Source organism: Pygocentrus nattereri, chromosome 8 (genome assembly GCF_015220715.1).
Source record: "Pygocentrus nattereri isolate fPygNat1 chromosome 8, fPygNat1.pri, whole genome shotgun sequence".
NCBI lineage: Eukaryota > Metazoa > Chordata > Actinopteri > Characiformes > Serrasalmidae > Pygocentrus > Pygocentrus nattereri.
In genome coordinates, this window is record NC_051218.1 from 10,510,900 (window position 1) to 10,531,871 (window position 20,972).

At 38.9% G+C, this 20,972-nt stretch overlaps 1 protein-coding gene across 11 annotated transcripts in view; it reads left to right on the plus strand.

The window, feature by feature from the left end:
- magi2b (membrane associated guanylate kinase, WW and PDZ domain containing 2b) overlaps positions 1-20,972 on the plus strand; it is a 161,447-nt gene that overhangs the window by 58,481 nt on the left and 81,994 nt on the right. For all 11 annotated transcript variants that reach the window (XM_017690309.2, XM_017690310.2, XM_017690307.2 and 8 more), the window contains exon 3: positions 12,541-12,660. In XM_017690309.2, the coding sequence (XP_017545798.1) occupies positions 12,541-12,660 (120 nt within the window). The remainder of the gene's footprint in view (positions 1-12,540; positions 12,661-20,972) is intronic.

A 20,972-nucleotide genomic window follows, 5' to 3' on the forward strand; every position in this document is an offset into this window, starting at 1 on the left:
AAAGCCTTGTTTCCTGGGTTTATCAGAGATCAAACGCCTTTAAGAGCGAAATAATTTTGCATTTAAAAGATTGTGTCTCTTTTGAGGTCCTCACATCACGGTGTAGAAGAATGAGAACAGGTAAATCTGCATGCCGTCTCAGAACTGTCATCATTCCTAATAATTACATCAACTATAATCATGCGCGTGTGTGTGTGTGTGAGATGGGGCCCTGAACCACCCTCTGTACCCTTTGTAATCAGATTCATTCTGTGGATCTGTTTAATCACTGTCCCAGAGGTTGTGATACAGATGTTGTTTTTTTTTTACTTGCACTCACATTGATCCTTTAAAAAAAATGAAAAAGAACACAATTCAGCTCTTAGGCCATTTGAATTTAAATACCAAAGCAAGACAGAAGGTCCGATAAGTGCAGTAATATGCACTTAACACAGGCTCCTCTCTCCCAGAAACATAGCCTTCCATGCCTTCTGTCCTTGCAAGAAATTAACATCAAAATAAACAGCTATATCCGTCTCAGATTCTAGTCTTCAGCTTACAAATATGAGCCATTTTCCCTTTTCTCATCCAAAAAGCTGTATGGAGGGCACTTCATATTAATCCGGCCGATGAGGCTGATAAATATTCATGGCGCATATGCAAATCAGTGCGTTTCCTGCGTGTCATTTTCAGGCCTTTTGTGAGGGTGCGAGCGGCGGGGCTGCACGTGCGCTGCGGGAAGAAGCGCGCCATCATCCTCAATAGCCACTCGTGCCCCTCTCTCTCTCTCTCTCTCTCTCTCTCTCTCTCTCTCTCTCTCTCTCTCTCTCTCTCTCCGGACACCATGAAAAGCATGTCGTCAGAGCCAGACATAAGACTCCACAGGCCCTTTCATCTTCAGCCATGGTTCACGCCGATTTGTTATGTCATGCATGAATAGGGATGTATGGAACGAGTGAACGTATAGCAACAGCTGTTGCAGAGGAGAGAGTAGCAGCCGGACACTGCTGTAGTTCACACTCGCCAGGCAGATGGGTTTGTTGCTGCATTTGCTTTTTATTTTTTTTTCTTGAAAGGTTTCGTAATGAGATAGCAGCAGCGAGCGGGATTGGAAGTGTCGTCGAAGACAAAAGGACTGGGAAGTGATAGGATGAGTCACTACATATGCAAGATAATCTCAACCTCTTAGCAATCGTATGGATTGTTTTGATATTTCATTGTATTTGTGCGCCGCTTCATCTCTTATTTTGACTGAAGCTGTAGGCCCAAAGCACTGTGTAAAATAGCTTGGAGGGATGATTTCTTGGTTTCAGATCAGTCTTTTGTGCGCGTTAGACGTCTGCTACTCGCCCCATGCCTGATGGGGCTCAGCAAAATATCCCATATATACCATAGTTCTGGTCGGGATTCGGGATGATTGTTCCTGTACAACAGAGTTCTCAGGTCATGCTTAGGTTTGTGTTGTTATGAGTGATTTTTTTTCATGTAGTAGATTTGTGTATTGAAGGAATATGCATGTCTCAAGCATTTTAGCATAGTCTAGTGTGTGTACAGCAAAGCTGGTCTTACCAGCTGTTCGCCACGGATTCAATAAAAAAGTTAAAAATGCTTGCTAAATGAAAATGACTTAAAATAACCTCCAAATGAGTCAGTGATATCTTTATTGTGGAAACATTGTGACCGAGTTGTTATGTCACATAAAAAGTACACTGGTCATGAACAGTGTAGCTCCAGTGACAGTATTTAGCTACTGACATGTCGTCTCTTCAGCTTTTAGCCAGAAACAATTATCTGTGTCAGAGAACTTCCTCGAACCCATTAAGGTTCCTACTACAACAAAAGACTCGGCTTTTGAAGATTTTGAGTTTTTTGGGTTCGTTTTCTGTCTCTTAGCTCAAGTGATTAGTATGAAAGCGGCGCTCTATGAAAACAAGACCACATTCATCTATGTCTGTTAGATTGTGAGTGGGTTCAAGTCAAGTTCGGATTTGAATTTTGGGTTCGGGCTGCAATTTACTGTTTGCAGAATTTGATTGATATGCCTTTTACCCAATCACATTGGTCTCTAAATACTCCTCCCTTTGTCAAATACAGAAAAGCTCCACAGAAACACACATGCAGTGAGAACAGCAGTAAATCAGAATTATTAGCCTGTGTAATGGTGGAAGGTGCCCCTGTGAAATATATCCTGACAGCATTCTGTTCGTATGGAGTTTAGTGCTGTTTTCATTTCATTTCTGGAGATCTACTAACTGGCAGACTGGTTTAGTATGTTTACTAAAAATCATTAATGATGTCTAGTGATAAATAACATTACAGAACAGTGATGAGCATTTCTTTATAGGACTTTTAGAGCATTCATATTTGTGCTGTATTAAAATATAGTGTGTAAATATTAATACACTGGGACTTTGTGTAGCAGACAAACCCCTCTCAGCATCTAACGCTGCTCTGATTAGCTCCAGTGTTAGCTTTAGTGTTAGCTCATCCGAAGGGGCAGCTTGCCTGGATTGTAAACATATATTGGACCACTGACTTGATAAGGTTGCCACCCCCTGACTGTATGGTGTGGCTTTGATATGTTGCTGTTAAAATTATTTACTAAACTAATTGACAAAGGATGATGAATGCAAACAATTAAGGGAGTGAAAAGTGGCATTTGACCTCTTCCATATTAGACTGGAAAACCTATCAAGTGACTAAAAGATTACCCTGGTTTGATTGAAGTAAACAGGGTTCCCAGCATCTTTTTTGTTGGCTCTAAGCTGGTCTACATTTATACTTTCTACAGGCCTCAAACACGTATACCTGCTCTCAAGATCTTGTAAAACCATTAAAGGTGCCTCCCTTAGTTACTGTTGCTGTATCTTTCAGCTCAGGCTGCCTGGTAGCATTCGAGCACTTGTGCTAAAGGACTAAAAAGCTCTGTAGCACAAAGAAGAATGTTGAAGCAAACAGAGGAGAACACTGAAAAACATTTTATTATTCAACAAATAAACTGCCTCGACAAGATTTTCACTGGAGAGAAACCACAAAATGAATGTAGGACAATTTAAAGCAAAAAGGGTTCTGCAAACTATGTTTACATTAAACTCAGCAACATTTTTAGCAGCTGTTTGATCTGTGATTTATCAGGCCAACTATCAGCTGAGTTATATAAAGCTAACTTAACATCTTTACATTGTTCTCTAACATTAGTGTTAAACATCATTTAAAATGTATATTAGCAATACAGTAACCCAGTTTCACTTACGTCATATCCAGCATAAGCCTGCATATCATGCACACTTAAAAAGATGGTTCTTCAAGGGTTCTTTTAATAAAGGTTAAGAGCCATAAGTTCTATATGGAACCATTTCATTCTTCAATGGTTCTTTGCATGGTGAAATGTTTCTTCAGTCTGATGTTGTATGTGGTTTTGGAAAATGGTTCTATGTAGTACCAAAAAGGTTTCTGCTATTGTTATATTGACAGATGTGTAAAAATAGAAGAACCCTTTTTTGTGCTATGTAGAACCATTTTCAAAAATGATTTACAGCCTTCTCCATCAGTCTGAAGAACCATTTCACCATGCAGAGAACGGTTTAAACATGAAATGGCTCTATATATATATATATATATATATATATATATATATATATATATATATATATATATATATATATATATATATATATATAAGATTCTTTAGGAAAGAAAGTGGTTCTATATAGATCCGTGAACATTCCAAGAACCCTTTACATGACTAAAGTGTTTTTTTTTGCATCATGCAAGGGTTCTGCAAATAGATAATGTGTTGTAGATGGTTTTATATAATGGTTCTATTCTTTTTGAAAAGATTTCCATATAACACCAAAAAAGGCTCTTTTACTGGATACAAGCTTGACATCATAACAATAGAAGAACCCTTTTGATGCTATATGGAAAACTTTATGAAGTGGTTCTATATAGAACCATCTACAACACATTTTCGATCAATTTAAAGAACCCTTGCATGATGCAACAGAACCCTTTAATCATGCAAAAGTTTCTTTAAGTGTTCATGCTTCTATATAGAACCATTGCCTTTACTAAAGAACCCTTGAAGAGCCAGCTTTAAGATTGTGTAACTTATGGATGTAAATAGTACCATTTTCTTTACTGAAGAACCCTTGAAGAACCATCTATTATAAGTGTGTGTGAGTGTGGTTTTTCACATCATTTAATCCAAAACCTTTTCAGTTTAAGCAGTGAAATAAAAACAGCACTGCCTTCCAGATTATGAGGATGAGTTATGAGTTTGGATGAAATGTTCTTCGCTAAATCCTTTTAACATCTCTTAGTCTGATAAGTCTGATGAATTTACATTCACTGCTGTTCTCACTGCAGGTTTGTTATGAGGACTTTTTACATTGTTTGATGGAGGAAATAGCATTGAGAGAGCATTGTTCTTGGCTGAGAGGCATGCTAATCATTATTTTACCATCAGTTTCATGCCTGTGCAGACCTCCAGCATGCATATTAAGCAAGTTTGGGTGAATGGCTGTATGTCCAGCCCTATGGTCTCAAATATGGGTGCACCTCAGGGTTGTGTCCTGTCTCCTTTGCTTTTCATTATGAATACAGACAGCTGCAGGAGTTTTAGAGCGGGCAGCTGTCTTGAAAAATTTTCTGACAACACTGTACTATTATCTCTTCTTCAGGGCTCAGAGTCAGATCACAGTTGTGCTCTTCGTGCTTTTGTTACGTGGTGTGATGAGCACTTTCTTGACCTTAATGTGTCAAAGACTAAGGAATTAATTATTGATTTCAGGCAAAATAAAAAGGAACCAAAAGCTAGTGTCATACATGGAAAAGAGGTAAAAATTGTAGACACATATACGTATTTAGGGACAGTATTCGACTCCCAACTTAAATTTGATGCGAATACGGAGTTAAGTGTCAGAAGTAAGAAGCGTCAACAAAGAGCTCATTTATTGCGTAAGTTGAATTCTTTTCATGTTTGTCATACAGTGTTGTGCAGTTTCTACCAGTCTTTTATTGGAAGTGTTTTAAATTTCTTGTTTATTTGTTGGTTTAATGGGCTGTCGGTGAGGGACAAGAATAGCCTGAAGGGTGTTGTAAAAAACTGTTCACAGATAATTGGAGTCCGACAGAGAGACCTGGTCTCCCTGTGGGAGAAACAAGTGGCTCAGAAAACTAAAGGAATTATCGCTCAATGTGATCATATTTTGTCCAGCGAATTTACTGTAATGCCATCAGGGTGGCGTTATATTACGCCCTTCAGTAGAACAAATCGCTATTCCAAGTCTACGCTATTCCTTCTGCTATCAAGCTATTAAATGCGGATAATAGTCTTTTAAAATGATTTTTATTTTCATTGGTTTAGGTATATACATAAATAAATAATACACTATGTGGTGTCAGACATATGTAAGGTTTTTTTTTATTGTTAAAGTATGTGTGTGTGTATATGTGTATATATGTATAGTCGTGAGTATAGACGAGAAGGCTGCAAATGAACTGCCCTTTCTGGGACTAATAAAGTACTCCGAACTGAACTGAACATATCTGTACATTTTATGATCACTGGATGAGATGTTGAGTGCAGAATGCCTGGGTTGATGTCATTGGACGCTTAATGTTTTTACTTGTTTGAACACAAACAGGGTTTTAATATCCCGCCATTAGGCGTTCTCTTTTCTCAGGGAACACACTGAATATTCAAAAGGATACACTTTCCATGTTTAGGTCCATTTAGAATATTCTAGATAAGTGACATAGACAGAGGTGCTTCTTGAATATTCAGGACCACAGTATGTCCTCCTGTGCTGCATATTACATAAGCTGTGCATGATGCATCTCTCCCTCGCTCACTCATCACCTCTCTCTCTCCCTCTGTACATAGAGTTAAAATGAGCTTATTTGAGGACGGTGTCTCGCTTTTATTCTTCCTCCATGTCTCGGCTTTTCAGAACCACATAGATTTTTTTTAGGCCTGTGGTCAAAATGGACTTTTCTTGTTCTGATTGCACATAATGATAAAAAAAGACACCTGGGCTAGCTGCGATTCCTTTCAGTGATGTAACACGCACTTCTCCTCTGAATCATGAGTGAGTGTACCGACAGTTGCCGAAAAAGAACCAGCACCTGAGAGCGCCGAGCCGAGGAGGACGGAGCCTACTGTACCCGCGTCCCCAATTTCAGGCTGATCTTTACGTAATCTGTGCTGGGTGTCATACATAAAACATGACATGAGCATACAGGGCATAACTGCTACATATGCATATATGCAAATTCTTTGCTCTGTTAGAAAATAAATAAAGACAGAAGTCTTGATGCTTCGGCTTATTTCGCCAGACGAAGGAAGCATCTATTTAAGCAGCCTTTGTAGTTGTAAAGTAGGTTTGGCTGTGCCGTCCATTATCTTGCATTAGTTGTGCATGTGAAAGCAGAGCTGAATATCGGAGGGTAGGCCTGTCACAGTTATTACATAGCCTAATTGCAGTTATCTGACCTGATCAGGAAGAAGAACAGTATGCTTAAATATGGTGAGTCAGAGGCGTCTAGACGGATTTTTCTGGAGTTTTTCAGACCAAGTTGTATGTCTTTATGTATTAACTTCACACGCACAGCCTCAAAAAGAAAGTCCGGCTTTATGTCTGAAACGCAACATCAGCGTTGTATTGGTGAAGATATGAGAAAAGTAGATAATTCACTTGGAAGACCGGGTTTTGGCTGAGTTCTCTTTGAATATTCTTTGCACACGCTTGTGGACATCTGATTCAACCGGTCTTTGGGATCTAAAGCATTCCGATGTTACAAAATGTTCTTCTGCACCTTGCATGCAATTACACATCTCCAAATCCCAAAAACTTAGGTAATGCAGCTTTAAGCTTTATTTATTATTATTTATTTCATAGTTTTTCATTGGGTTAAGGCAAATGCAAGTCATTAAAAGAAAGCAGAACATCTTAGAAAAATTCTTAGAAAAAGTCTTAGAAAAACCACAAAAGTTTTAATGTCTGACTTGGTGCTTATTTTCATTTGCCTGTGAATGAAACCCAGAATGAATATATTCCAGTCCTGTCCTGGTGGTTGGTGTAGTGTAGTCGTTAACACCTCTGCCTTCTACGCTGCAGACTAGGGTTCAATCCCCCCTGAAGTAGTCATGTAGGTATATCAACATCTTATGTAGTCAACAACTGAATGTCAAATCAAATAAAGTACAATTCAGCGACATTTTAACAACATTTACTGTCAGTTTTCTCTTTTTAGAGCACGACATGTGAAATAATCTGGCTTGCTCATCACTTATTCGAGTCTCAGTGCTCATCATAATGCACAGATCTGATTGACTGAGTAGCATCACGTGCGATTGGTCTGTGAGTCTTCCAGGCTGCCAAAGCTACCATAAAGGCTAGGGAAGTTATGCCCATTAAAAAAGGACCTGTCGAAATTAAATAATTCTCCATAGTTTATTAGTTATATGTCCACGTCTGCATAGGACAGCGCCTGTGTCCGGACTTGGACCGCGGTCCACCTATTAGTGACCTCTGATGTAGTATGTAAATATTGTATAATAACTTCTCAGTCCATATAGTCTATGGCTAATAACATTTGGATCGTTTGTTTTTGTGATGTAACAAAAGTAGCTCATTTGCATATATCTGCCTATTCACCCTACATCAGTTTAGCCCCGTCCAATCATATAAGTTCTTAAGAGTTTTTCAGCCCAGGCTGCTTTGTTAAAGAAGCACAGTACAAGGCATCCAATCAGAACATGGGTCACTTGCATATATAAGTCAGAAAAAAACAGCTCATTGAATTCTAACAGATAAAGAAAAATGAGAAAATGTGGAAAATGAAAAAAATAAAAATAGCTCACGTTGGATTAATATCAACTGATACTTAAGGGAAGAAAAAAGTTAAAAAAACATTATTATGGCATTTCTAGGTATAATGCGTCTGTTATAATACTGAGCATTATTTCCTTCTTGTGCGTTTGACCCTACTGTTTACACAGAGAGCTATTTACCCAGTTAATGGATTGTTAGAGTGGGGTCCATCTATGTGTACTAAACCTAATCGCTTATAGCTGCCGCTTCCAATCTTGCATCAATAAGGGTGTGTCCAGTGTCTGATTGTTTTTCCGTGTGAACGGCCATCTCTCCGTTAAATGCTCTTTTTATCCTTTCTGTCAGTTCGGCGGCTGTGGGACTCCGGTGAGGAGCTTGGCCTCAGCGTGCAGGGTGCCATTGGCTATGTTGGTGGCAGCTGCAATCTACTCAACCCACTTGAAAAGTTATGGTGGTTGCTTTCCAGAGCGAGTCTCTCTCTTCGGGAACATTCAGTAATTCGTCACTCCTGTAGGCAGTTTAAAGGCAAATATTTGTCATCTGTTGCACAATGATCTAATTTCTCATAAACAGTAGTGACAGGTGTCGCGGCGTATTTATGATGCAATTATGAGGGCTCCGTGACAGAGCATTGTCTCTGATGAAATGTGATTAGAACGTTCTATCTGAGCAATTGCTCAGGCTCGGATTATGATTGTCAAAAGCTCGACAGGTTGAGCATAAAGCCTATAAGAGCAACCAGCAAACAAGTTGAGCTAGTTATGTTTATATCACAGAGAACTGGTCTAGTAGTAACTGTAGAGACTGGTGCGTAAATGAACACAGTGCAAAATACATTCCTTCATTAGACACTCCACCTTGCTGGTGTACAGTTAGAGACTGTAGCCCGAAGTCAGTCCTGGGCCTCATGTTCAGCACATGTTGTGTGTTCTCTGCTCAAATAGCACACGAGCTTTTTACTTAGTTAATTTAAATTAATACATTAGTTAAAAAGGAGCTTTTTAATTATTTAATGAGCTGAATCAGGTGTGCTATCTGAGGGAAAATTGTGTGTAGTGTGGGATCCCCAGGACCCGGATTGAGAACCATTGCTATAGCTTGTCTGTTGATGCCCAGGGGTCTTCAAATCTGGACCTTGAATCCACTGTCCAGTCCTTGTTTTTGTTATCATTTAGCATAACTTCGTCGTTGTCAGCAAAAACTGGACATTCCGAGTGGTTTGATGAGGAGTGGTTGATTAAACGGAAGACTTTCCCAAGTCCCAAGTATAACCGTTTTATTTATTATCCAAAATGACCACTGAACTTACACGTGTCTCCTGAGTTTTTTTATGAAGTGTTGATGATGGTAAAATAGTAGACCAAAGGCTTAGACTTTAAAGTCTGTCTTTTCCTAAAACAGTGCCTGAGGCATTAAGCCATGTATTCAGAACCATTTCATGTAAAAACATTCTGTGAGGGAGCTTTTAGAGGCATTAAACACTACAGACATCTGGTTCCTGTCACCACCACTGTGAGTCAGTAAGTTTCTCTGTAGTGGAAGAAAGAATTCACAGCAACCGTTCCCTGAATGACTGTTTATGTCTTTACATCCTTTTAATTATGAGGAAAATGTATAAAAGTTGGTAAAACTTTTAACTGAACTGTTCATGTAGTTAACTGGCCACCTAACCTGTCATTTACCGGTGCCTATGTAATCTTGGACCGGAAACTGGATTTAAAATCTGGATTAGAAGGCACTAGCCCTATAGATATTGGTCAGTTTCTAACCACAGAGCCAGCCTGGGTTGTTTTTTTTTTGTTTTTTTTTGGGTGGTGGTCTCAACCTAGCAATAATGCTGAAGCACGTAAAAACTATAGTAAGACTACCAGTGTCACTCCTGTGCTGAAAATGGTGAACTGTGCAGTAAAAAAGAATGTAATACAAAAGTGGAAACTGCAAATCTTGGATTGCTTATTTAGTAGTTGAAAGGCCAAACTGACCATCTTGGCATATTTTACAATGAACCCTTCAGGTCTACTGTTCCCTGACTTACTAAATTTTACTAAATACAAATACAGTTATGAACTTAGTATTACCAAGCACAATCGTTCAGAGTATCTCAGCCTCTTAAGGCCATTAGCGGTCAGTTTGTGTTTAGCCTGATGGACTCTTGCTATCCCAAAAAGTCATGCATTTTTAACAGTGGTTGTACAATAGCCTACTTGCCTCATTTCATTTACCATATTCACAAAATATCTGCAAAGACCTGGCAAATAGTTGACAAATTACAATCCAGAATACAGGGTGATTCAAAAGGATTTAATTTCAAAATGATTTATTTCACTTGTAAATCAATACAGAACAATGCAGGAAACTGTAAATGGTTTAAATGAGCATATTTTATTTTGTTATTGTACAAGTGCTCAATATGAACCTCCTCCAGCTGTACGGACAACATCAACACCAAAGTCAAATTCATCCCCTACTCGATTGAGCATGTCAGGTGGCACTGTAGATTGCAGAGATCATCCAGTGCTGTGGAACCAACGATGAATGCTCTGAGCTTTTGAAGGTTCAGTGCCGACGAAAATCACGTTGCACAGCTATGATGAATTCACTCTTATTGAAGTGGAGAACACAAAACGCGTCCTGCTCAGGGGTCGCCTCTCCACGCAGACTGAACGGATGTGGTTGGTTCCTAGGCACTTCATGGTTGCTGTAACATGACATAAGCATAACAACCACATATGCTTTAAAGTGACTATGAGAGAGTCTAGAGCTGATGATTATTGCTTTGTGTTCACACGTGAAATTAATTCATTTGAAACACTGTTGTTCTTGTAATAGAAAAACTCTGTTGTTTATTAATTGTATAAACAACATTCCCCCAGCCTGCTTGTGAAGTAATTAATGCATAATTAAAACGCAAAACTCTCAAAAATTTCTAATGACATATGCCAGCATAACCTAATTATTCGTTTTCTTTTTCCGTTTTTTATGTGAGTTATATATTGTGATATAAATACCTATAGTCTAGTGTCCATCTCCCTGTCTGTCTTTCCGTCTGACACAAGAACATACAGTTTTCATTCATTTAATGAATTAGCTCTTAAACAGAGCTAATGACTGGCGACTAAATGGATATTCTGGAGCGAAATCTACTTTGTAACACTTTGTTTTGGCTAAAGAAGCTATACAAATGGACAGAGCTGTATTTTGTGTACCTCACAACTCCAGCTTTCTTCTTCTATTCCCAATGCAAATCTCATTTGTAGTTCACGATTCAATCTTTCGTCTCGGTCAGAAGCTGCAGGGTTTTGTGTAATCATGTTTCCCTGATTACAGGTTGCCTGTTGTTATTGATTATGATCATTAAGCTTCTCTGAAGACCTGTAACAGCATATCTGTTCTCATGCTGAGAGCGCCGATAAAATCTCGTCCTTAATTTACTCACCTTACTCAAGCTTCTTAAAGCAGAATGATAGATAAGGGTTTGTCTGTTGGCTAGGCCTCCTGAGATTGAATGGTTAGCGATAGTGTCTGGTAGAAATACTGTAGAAAGTTGAGTGCAGTCGCTGGCCTCTTGCCTGTCCCTTTGATCAGGTCATTTGTCACTGCCTTGTCACTGCGTGAGAGTGACTCCTTGGGGGGGACTCTGTAAAGCTCGCTGGCAGCCGAGATGAGACGGCCCTGACTATGAAGCTCTGTCTCACTCTGAGCGGTTCAACTCTTCTAGACTCTATTTCAAAACTCATTTCAGGCTGATAAGTCTGACTCGTGCTGCAGATTGCTTGCATTTGGTGGGCTCAAGGAAGATGTGCAGAGTGAGAGAGTTTTAAGGATTAAATTATATCAGTAGTGCTATGTATATATATATATATATATATATATATATATATATATATATATATATATATGTCACTGTAGTCGGAACAAAACCTTGTATCTCCAAACGGTAACTTTACATGAAAAGGAAAAAAACACAACTATACTTCTAATGTAAGTCAATAGTACCAGAGTTTTTTCCAAGTAATTTTGGGCCATTTCTTTTGATCCATTTGTCATGAAATTTACAGGCGCAACAGGCAAAAACTGAAAAACGGCAAAAAAAAAAAAATAAAAAATATATATATATATATATCGTTGCTGTCAGAACAAAACCTCACATCTCCATTTTTGCCGTTTTTCAGTTTTTGCCTGTTGCGCCTTGCATTGTATGTAAATTTCATGACAAATGGATCAAAAGAAATATATATATATATATATATATAGTATACTATATTATACTATACTATATATACTATATACATATAGTATATATACTATATAGTATATATAGTAACTCAATTTTTAACGTTGTTCAGTTTTTGATATAGTTTGTAAATGCCTATTATTTTTTACATCATGTGTAAATTTCATGATGAACCGACCAAAAGAAATGGCCCAAAATGGCTTGGAGATACATCTGGTTCCATTGACTTACATTAAAAGGAAAGTAGTTTTTTCCTTCCTTCCTCTCTCTATATATATACATATATATGCATGTGTGTGTATGGCTTAGAGCTACCTATTGTCTTGCTGTCTGTTAGATTAGAGCTAGATCTTAAACCGGCATTCTGTTCAGTGCTTTCAAGCACATCTACAGTGGAGCTACAGATTATAAAGCTTGTGTCTTTGATAATGTATACCTTTTGCATGAATTGCATTACCTTCCTGAAATCTGTGCTTTCTTTGTCATCAGGTACCACACGACAACCTAAGGAGGGTGAGGTCCCAGGTGTGGACTACAACTTTGTCAGTGTTGACCGGTTTATGGAATTAGAGAAAAGTGGGGCCTTACTAGAGAGTGGAACATATGAAGGTGAGTATTGAGTGATTTTTGTGAGGGCTTTATGTCAGTATTCCTGATCTGGCAAGACACAAGGATATGCATTTTGTCACAACAGATCCCAAAATGTGATGCTTTTCTGTTATTAAATTATTAATATTTTAATATATATGAAGCCTTTGGCTAATATGACATGCAACAGGACCGCTTTCTTAGTATACAATATGTCACTGGGAACTCTTTCTCTTTGTGGTTGGTTAAAATAGCTGAACTGCATAGCGAATAGTTCCATTGCCTCAACCAGGAGACTGAGGTTCAGTTCCCTGTTTCAGCTGTTCCAGTAGTCATGTTTTTTTGGGTATGCTCTTAATGCTACGTTCACCTACCACTGTAAATTGCTCTGGATAAAAGCATCTCCTGAATGTGTAATTGTAGAAAGAGGGCTTGATTTCTCAATGATCTTTGCTTCCATAAAAAAAAAAAAAACGATTGAAGTGACAAACTTTAGGTAAAACAGGATGTTCTCATTTGGAGATGTAATTTGCAGTCAGAAGTAATAAATCACAAGTAGTCTTATCCCAGTACTTATGTTTTATGGTATTTGGCAGAAGCTCTTGTCCAGAGTGGCTTCCAGATGAATCATGTCACAGAGGAAGGCCAACGTAACATTAGTTCAGTAGCTTCATCATGGAAAGAAGGACAGAATAAGTAGGCTTTTATGTTTAACCATCACTGTGAAATGCGAGTTTTATGAGTGTGTATTATACTTTGCTGCTATGAAGCAGAAGTGCCTGAACGTGAGCGCTTTGCCAAGGATGCATTGTTAAGGACACTAAGGCTTTGGTGCAGATTTTTTTCACTAACCAGCCAATCTAGCTGCTGATGTTAGCTAGATCCAGAAGCAATGAAACCATATTTCTATAATAAAGTAACATTGTCCACTGAGGAGAAAAGACCAAGTCTAGGAGACAGCAAGTCCTCATCAGCATCCAGTGTTGTTAGCAGTGCTGGGCAATATGACCTCAAATCAATATCATGATTAATTGAATATTTTACCATTTTGAATATTTGAATATTGAATATTTTACGATTTTGATAAGTTAATGATTATTTTGTTTTTGCTTTTTTTGTTTGTTTTTTTCCCCTCATAGTTCACTGACAAGGTTTGTGCCATAAATATGCTCTGCATATATTAATTTAAATCGTCTCAACAGCCAAATCGGAATTCTTGTGGCTTGTACATCAATCCAACTCGACATTTGTCATAATTTCGCACTGCTGAGAACTAATAAACATTGGGGTGATATTTTTGTACAAAAATTAGAAGAGCCTTGTCCAAAACACCTCTGTGTTTGAAGAGAGTTTGAAAGAAATGGCCCGAACATGTCCATGAACAAGAGAGCGAGGCTGCAGCATCAAAGAACAGTTAAAAGTCTGAAACCAAAGTTTAAAGAATCTGAGCACATGAACCAAACTGCCAGTCAGTGAAGCTTCATGTTTGCTCCTGTGATGCTGGCGAGCATGAAACTGAAAGCTCCAGGAGGGACTGGTGTTTGTTCACAGTCATGATTGTTTACCTCTGGATGAGCTATGGGAAGCAACTTGCATTGTACCTTTGCGCACACAGGTCGGTTTGATGTTGCATACAAATCACATTTAAAATATGTTGTGAACATCCAAACAGAAAAATCGGATTTGGTGAGAAAATCAGATTTAGGCCATTTTCACCTGTTGTGTGAACACAGCCTTAGCTTCCGTGTTGCAGACTGGACGTCTCATGTTCCATTGGGAATGCAATCGGATGATGGCTATTGCTTTTCTATTTAACTGGTTATGTACAGGTTTACCCTTCCTGTTTCAATCGGATCAGTCTGTTCTGATTGAGTTGTGTTCCTGGACATATTCTGTTCCAGTTGAGCTGTTACTTGGATTATTAACAGATTATCAGACTGCATGTAAACGTGACTAGTGACCGGTCTCTTTTATAATGTTTCTGGTGTTAGTTCATTAGCTCCTCCGAAGAGGCAGCTTTGGTTTCTTATACAACACGAAGGCCTACTGAGTTCCCTCGGCTTTGGAAAATGTTATTATCTAATAAGTAAGCCTACAACCGTGTGTTCATTTTGCCCAAAGTGTTGTTTTTATCCTCCTTTTACTGTTGCTTTTTTATACCAACAACTACAAACATTTGTGACACTATCACAAGTTTTAGGAAATGGAATTGTGTCATGGTTAAAATATTGTGATTAGAATGGATATCGCTCAAGAAATCCACATCGATACTCAAGACTTTAATATGAGTATGTAATAAGCCTGGGTTTTTAAGAACCCTGATTGCAAGAGGATAGTGGACCGCTGTCGGCCCACTGACGGCAAAGCTGGTGGCCCAGTGGCGTTTGCTCAGCATTTTCCACCAGTGGTTAAGCATCCATCCATCCATCCATTTTCTAAGCCGCTTCTCCGTGAGGGTCACGGGGGCGTGGTGGGTCGCCTCACAGCAAGGAGGGCCTGGGTTCGATTCCCCGGCCGGGCGACTGGGGTCCTCTCTGTGTGGAGTTTGCATGTTCTCCCCGTGTCTGCGTGGGTTTCCTCCGGGTTCTCCGGTTTCCTCCCACAGTCCAAAGACATGCAGTCAGGCCAATTGGACATGCTAAATTGCCCCTAGGTGTGAGTGACTGTCTGTGTCTGTCTGCCTGTCTGCCCTGCGATGGACTGGCGACCTGTCCAGGGTGTATCCTGCCTTCCGCCCGAAGACTGCTGGGATAGGCTCCAGCACCCCCCCCCGTGACCCCAGTGGTTAAGCAATGGTTGAGTAATAGACAAATTCAACTTATCATCACTCATTTTCCGCTCACTTCCAATTTCCTTTTTTTCCTTCCTTCTTTTCTTTTGTTATACTTTGTAAATTAGTAGTTTAGTAAGTAATTTTAGTCTAACAGTGACAGCAACAACATGTTCTATAAAGTTGTTTTATATCAGACCTACTCATTATTTTTTCTTTCTCAGTTGTTTGTAATATTTGTCTAAGTTTATTCTGTAAAATAGAAGACTGTGCATGTAAAATTTATTTGGGGAGAAAAACTAATTAGAGCTTGTGTGTAGGGCAGTAATCTGGCTGGTCATAGGGTGGACCAGCAGTGGCGTGCAGTTAGTGGGGTACCAGACCAATAAATTTGTCAGCAGACCAATAAATGCTTGCTATCTCGGAAGTATGGTATAGATGGGTGGTATTAAAAAAAATAGCCTGGTACTTAAAAATCGTGGTGGCATGTCAAAATTATGATGTGCTAAATTTGTGTTCCATGTCTGAGTGGCCAATAAAAAAACACATTCCACCAATTCATATTTTAGCAGGGTCAGTGAATGGTAGTGTGATTGCTCACCAGCAGGTGGCAAGTGACAGAAAGCAGAGTAAGGAAAAACCTCAGGAAAACTAAGCAGGATAGCAGCTCAGTGATGGCTAATAGCTCCACACCTTGGAACACGTTCCACTTTGTCACTCCAGCACCAGACACTCGACTTTTGCTCTATCAGACAGTAATTTCTGTCATCTAAATTTGTTTCAGGAGAGCACCAATTAGTCAGAATCAAACTGATACAGTGCTGATACAGGCCTGTTTAGCCTGTGTCTGTAGCCTGTGTGATAAAGTTAATGTTAAGTTAGCTGATCAGACTACAGATCCTAACACTGTGGAACTGGTTTAATTCAGTCTTTCTGTCCCTTCAACACCAGTTGCTCGACTTTATTCCCTCAGATTTGAATCGTTATCATCTTGTGTCTGTGCTTTAGTTATCCAGAATTTACATGATCTGTGGTGAGCAGAGCTGTCATTATGCTAGCTAAGCCAATGCTAACCAGCTGCTCTGTCCTGTTTAACATTTAGCGATTATTACACATTTTTTAAGTCTTTCGTGCACTGCATTCACTTATTTGGTGATGTATATAAATTTTTTTCCCCAGACTACTTAGATATTGAAATGTGGAATTAAATTACACTTTGATATCCAGCCCTAGTTGTATATCATGGGGCTTCTAGGGATCTCTCACATATGAATGCAAAGAGCGTTTTTAATCGCTGGAAAACTGTACGCAACCCTTGCATATGTGTCAAGTGTTACCCTTGGCATCTACGTTGATGCTGTGCAGATGTACCTTGTTTCCCTTTTGAAGATATTTTCACAAAGCTGTGTAAGATGGAATTATCGTCGCTGATAATTATGCATCACTGATGATGGTCGCCTCTTCCAGAGTGTTATTCAGGTTTTCTGATATAAACAACATCTGTTCACCTGTTAGATCCACTGAAAATACACAAGTGCTCTGATAATGTGCTCAGACACGGCTGCCTGTAACTGCAGCTACACGTTTGTCTTTGACATTGAGGAAGCGCATTCAGAGCGGGTGCAGCATGGGCCCGAGGGAGCAAACTGTCAGGTGTGTGGACTAGTTTCCGAAGCAGATGCAGGTTTCTTTTGGGCCATTAGAAGGGGAGGAGGGAAGGACTTTACCCTGATTCTCTTTCCCGCGGAACTGGCAGCCACTGCATCATAATGCGGTGAGTGCCAAGCGTTTTGAGAGGCGGTGTGTGGGAGATGGGGGTCGACTGGGCGCTCATCCATGCCCGCTCTTTTAGAAATCAGCTTCTTTCATTTTGATGACGCATGTTTTTTTTTATTTTATTTTTTTTATGATTCTCATTTTAACGTTTACTGTACTCAAATAGTGCAAAAGACTACTCATATAAATTACTAGCTTACCATGGTATATGAGTAAGACATTTCCTGAGAAGGATTTAAAGAGATGATATGCCATTCTGTGGCACAGATTACTAGGTCTATCCACTATTACTCTTCAGATTAATTGGTTAACCATTGAGCCTGAAAGGCTAAGTGGCTGTCTACGTGTATCTTTATATTATTGAGTGTAACTATATATATATATGTGTGTGTGTATGTATATATATATATATATATATATATATATATATATGTTATGTGTCATATCGCTGCTGTCAGAACAAAACCTTGTATCTCCAAAATGATCGTTTTATAGAAGAAGGAAAAAGCTTCCTTTACTTTTAATGTAAGTCAATGGAACCAGATGTTTTTCCATGTCATTTTGTGTCGTTTCTTTTAGTCCATTCATCATGGAATTTATGCACAATGTAAAGATCACCAGGCATTTTCAAATTATGTCAAAACCTGAAAAATGACAAAAATGGAGATACAAGGTTTTGTCTTCACAGCAGCAATATATTACATTATTAACAATATATAATATTATTATGTCAGTTATTAAAACACACTCATAATTTAATCCAAAAATAGTATGTAAATTCATTAAAAAAAATCAAAACCAAAGATTTATTTTACATTTTCTCAAAACTATGAAAATTTACAGAACAAAACTATTTGAATGAATAATCCACACAATCAACCACTTATAAAAGTCAGTGGAAGCCTCTACTGTCTGTATGTACAGATGTGTGATAATTTTCTGAGGCAGGCGTTTTTCAGTTTATGTTCTTACAGGTGATGTGTTGCTAGCTGTACAGAGCTACTTCTCAATTTGTCAGTGTATTTGTCATCACCTCGAAAAGCATTTGTAGTATCTCAGCATCCATCTTAAGGTTTTGCTAGATTCAGAGGTCAAATATTTGCACTAAAAAGTTGCGCTAGTATTTGGCAGTCACATTTGAGCCCACTACCACTGTGTGGACAGTCACGAAACCACAGCAGTGTTGGAGGGTCTCTAAAGCTTTGATTGGATCTGCTGGATTTTTGTGATTGAATACAAAACAGTGCTAAAAATAACAACAAAAAGAAAATGTTTTGAAAATAATCCACTGAACATTGATCTGTATATACTGTAATTTAATGGATGAGCAATACGGCAGATGTTATATAGATCAGACATAGGATTCCACAGAGATGTATGTCATACAACACTACTTATGACATAGCTTAGCTTCTGTTTGATGATATCTCAAATGGTTGTAAGTTATTTAGGTTTGTTGGGAGTGATGTTGGGACAGTGTGTTGGGAGTGATGTGCTCAGTCAAAATCGATTACATTTCAGGGCTTTTCTTCAGCAGATGGGGTTTGCTCCGCAGCCTGTAATTCTGGGCCACAGTACATAATTGAAATCAGACTTTTCTTCACATCTCTGGACTTCAGCAGCCCTCCACCGACTCCCCACAGACCTGCAGATGAATTCAAAAGCCTCTGCCTCACACACACACACACACACACACACACACACACACACACACACACACACACACACGCACACACGCACTTGCATGTTTAATTTTTAATCATTAAACAGATTCCCCCCGATGCTTTCTTGATTTCTTTTCAATCCTGAATGAAAGTTTTGAGGGTCTTGTGAAGGAGGTTGACTTTAATAACAAACATCACACGAACAAGAATAAAAAAGGAAGTGGGCAAAGTTATTGAAAACATGATTGAAAAGTTACTCTAAGAAGTTAAAGCACCCTTCATGCTGCATACTAAGCAGCTCTCAAAGTGATGCGACTCTTAGCAGTATTTTGTTAACTAATACACCAGACACCAGTGGTCTCTGGGATTGATGGAACTGCAGTATGAATCAACAGTGTGCCTAGAATATACATTCAATCAGTGGTGTCCTTGCCACAGAAAGCCTGGTGGGGCACAATAAACTGTAGAGGCAGTAGCCGACTCATCAATGAGACTACACACAAACCTGATCCAAACAAAAACGCGCTCCATCAATGAAATCACTAATTCACAAATTAATGTAACATGGTGCAGGATTTGGTGGAAGTGGAGACAGGATGTAATATGAGTGATATGCTAATGACATTAGATCTCAAAAAACCTTATTATACAGCATTCACATAACAAATCCGAAGTTATCCATCAGTATACGATCATTGTGGTCTGCAAACATATATCCAAAGCAATATTTCAGAGCAGGGAAACACATCATTGCTTTCCAGGCATTAGGGATAACACGCCTTGTAATAATGTAGAATGACTCACCGTGATGTTCACTGCTCAAAAAGAAAAGATGCACGATGATCTTTCATCTGGGCTAAGTTGCCAAATCTTTTCTCTGTGAGTCCACCAATCCATGAATGAATTCAAGTGATAGCATAGCAAGGGCAGGCAAGGAAATCCGGAGAGTGTTTTTAGCTACACTCACAGTTAGCCATGTTTTTCGCTTGAACTCTGGATTGAAGGAGCAGTTTTTGACCTTTCCAGACTGAATGATGTTGAAATCCTCTGGCTGGTGTGTCCCGAACATTTAATCTCTAATTTCTACTCTAATGGCTGGTACTAAATTTAACTTTTAGTACATTTTTAACTTGAGTCATTATAAAGCCTTGCTATTACAAATTGCTACCACAACTGATGAGGAATATTGGCTAGCTGCGTAGCAACATCCATGCCGTAAACAACGCTTACTAAACATCTGGACATATGTAAAAGTATCATTCTTATTGGCTGCTCTCATCATGGGGTCAGCATGATTATGCCCCACAACATGTTTTTTAACTGCTCACTCCGTTAGACGAATGCTGATGGGCCCCATACTCACCACACAAAGACTGCTAGGAGAAGTAGGTCAGCTACTGGCATTTACACAACAAGTACAAGAAGATATTTGGAATGTATCGGAGAGCCCTACCATTGTCATATGTGATAAATGTGCAATAACATTCATTATGAAGAAAAAATGTATATATTAGTTGTTATACTGAATTATAATTGTTATACACATTATATTGTGTGGTGCACTGCTCCACATCAACATCTGAAGGGGCCAGGCCCCACCAACCACTAATTCAGTCAGGTCTACTATGGACTACTAACTAACTGCGCGCTCTTGAGACACAACGTTTAAAAGCAGCAGTTGAAGAGTTCAGTAATGTTAGAGAGTTGTGTTAATAAATGAAGTTATTTCCCACCAAAACATTCAACAGATGTACGATTTGACTCCAGATTAGACAATGTGGGAAACTAACACAGACTGCATGTACAGATTGTGTCCAAATCAAGGTGCATTTTGCACTGCAACTTCTCACACACATCCATGTACACCTGAGGGTTTAAATAGTATTATTGTGTTGGTAAATATTCTTTCAGCATGTATTCAAGGCTTGTTCCTTTGTCTAGTTGCTGTGTCTACTGCTATTGTTAAAGTCTCCCAGCAACACACATTAGCGACATTACTGCTAATTTAAGCCTGATTTTAAGGCAGACAAAAACACCTAAAATAAAGGGCCATCGCTTCTCGCCCAGACTTGTAAATCAAGCAGAATATGCAATCAGTCGCACTTTCAGTATCTCTACCAATT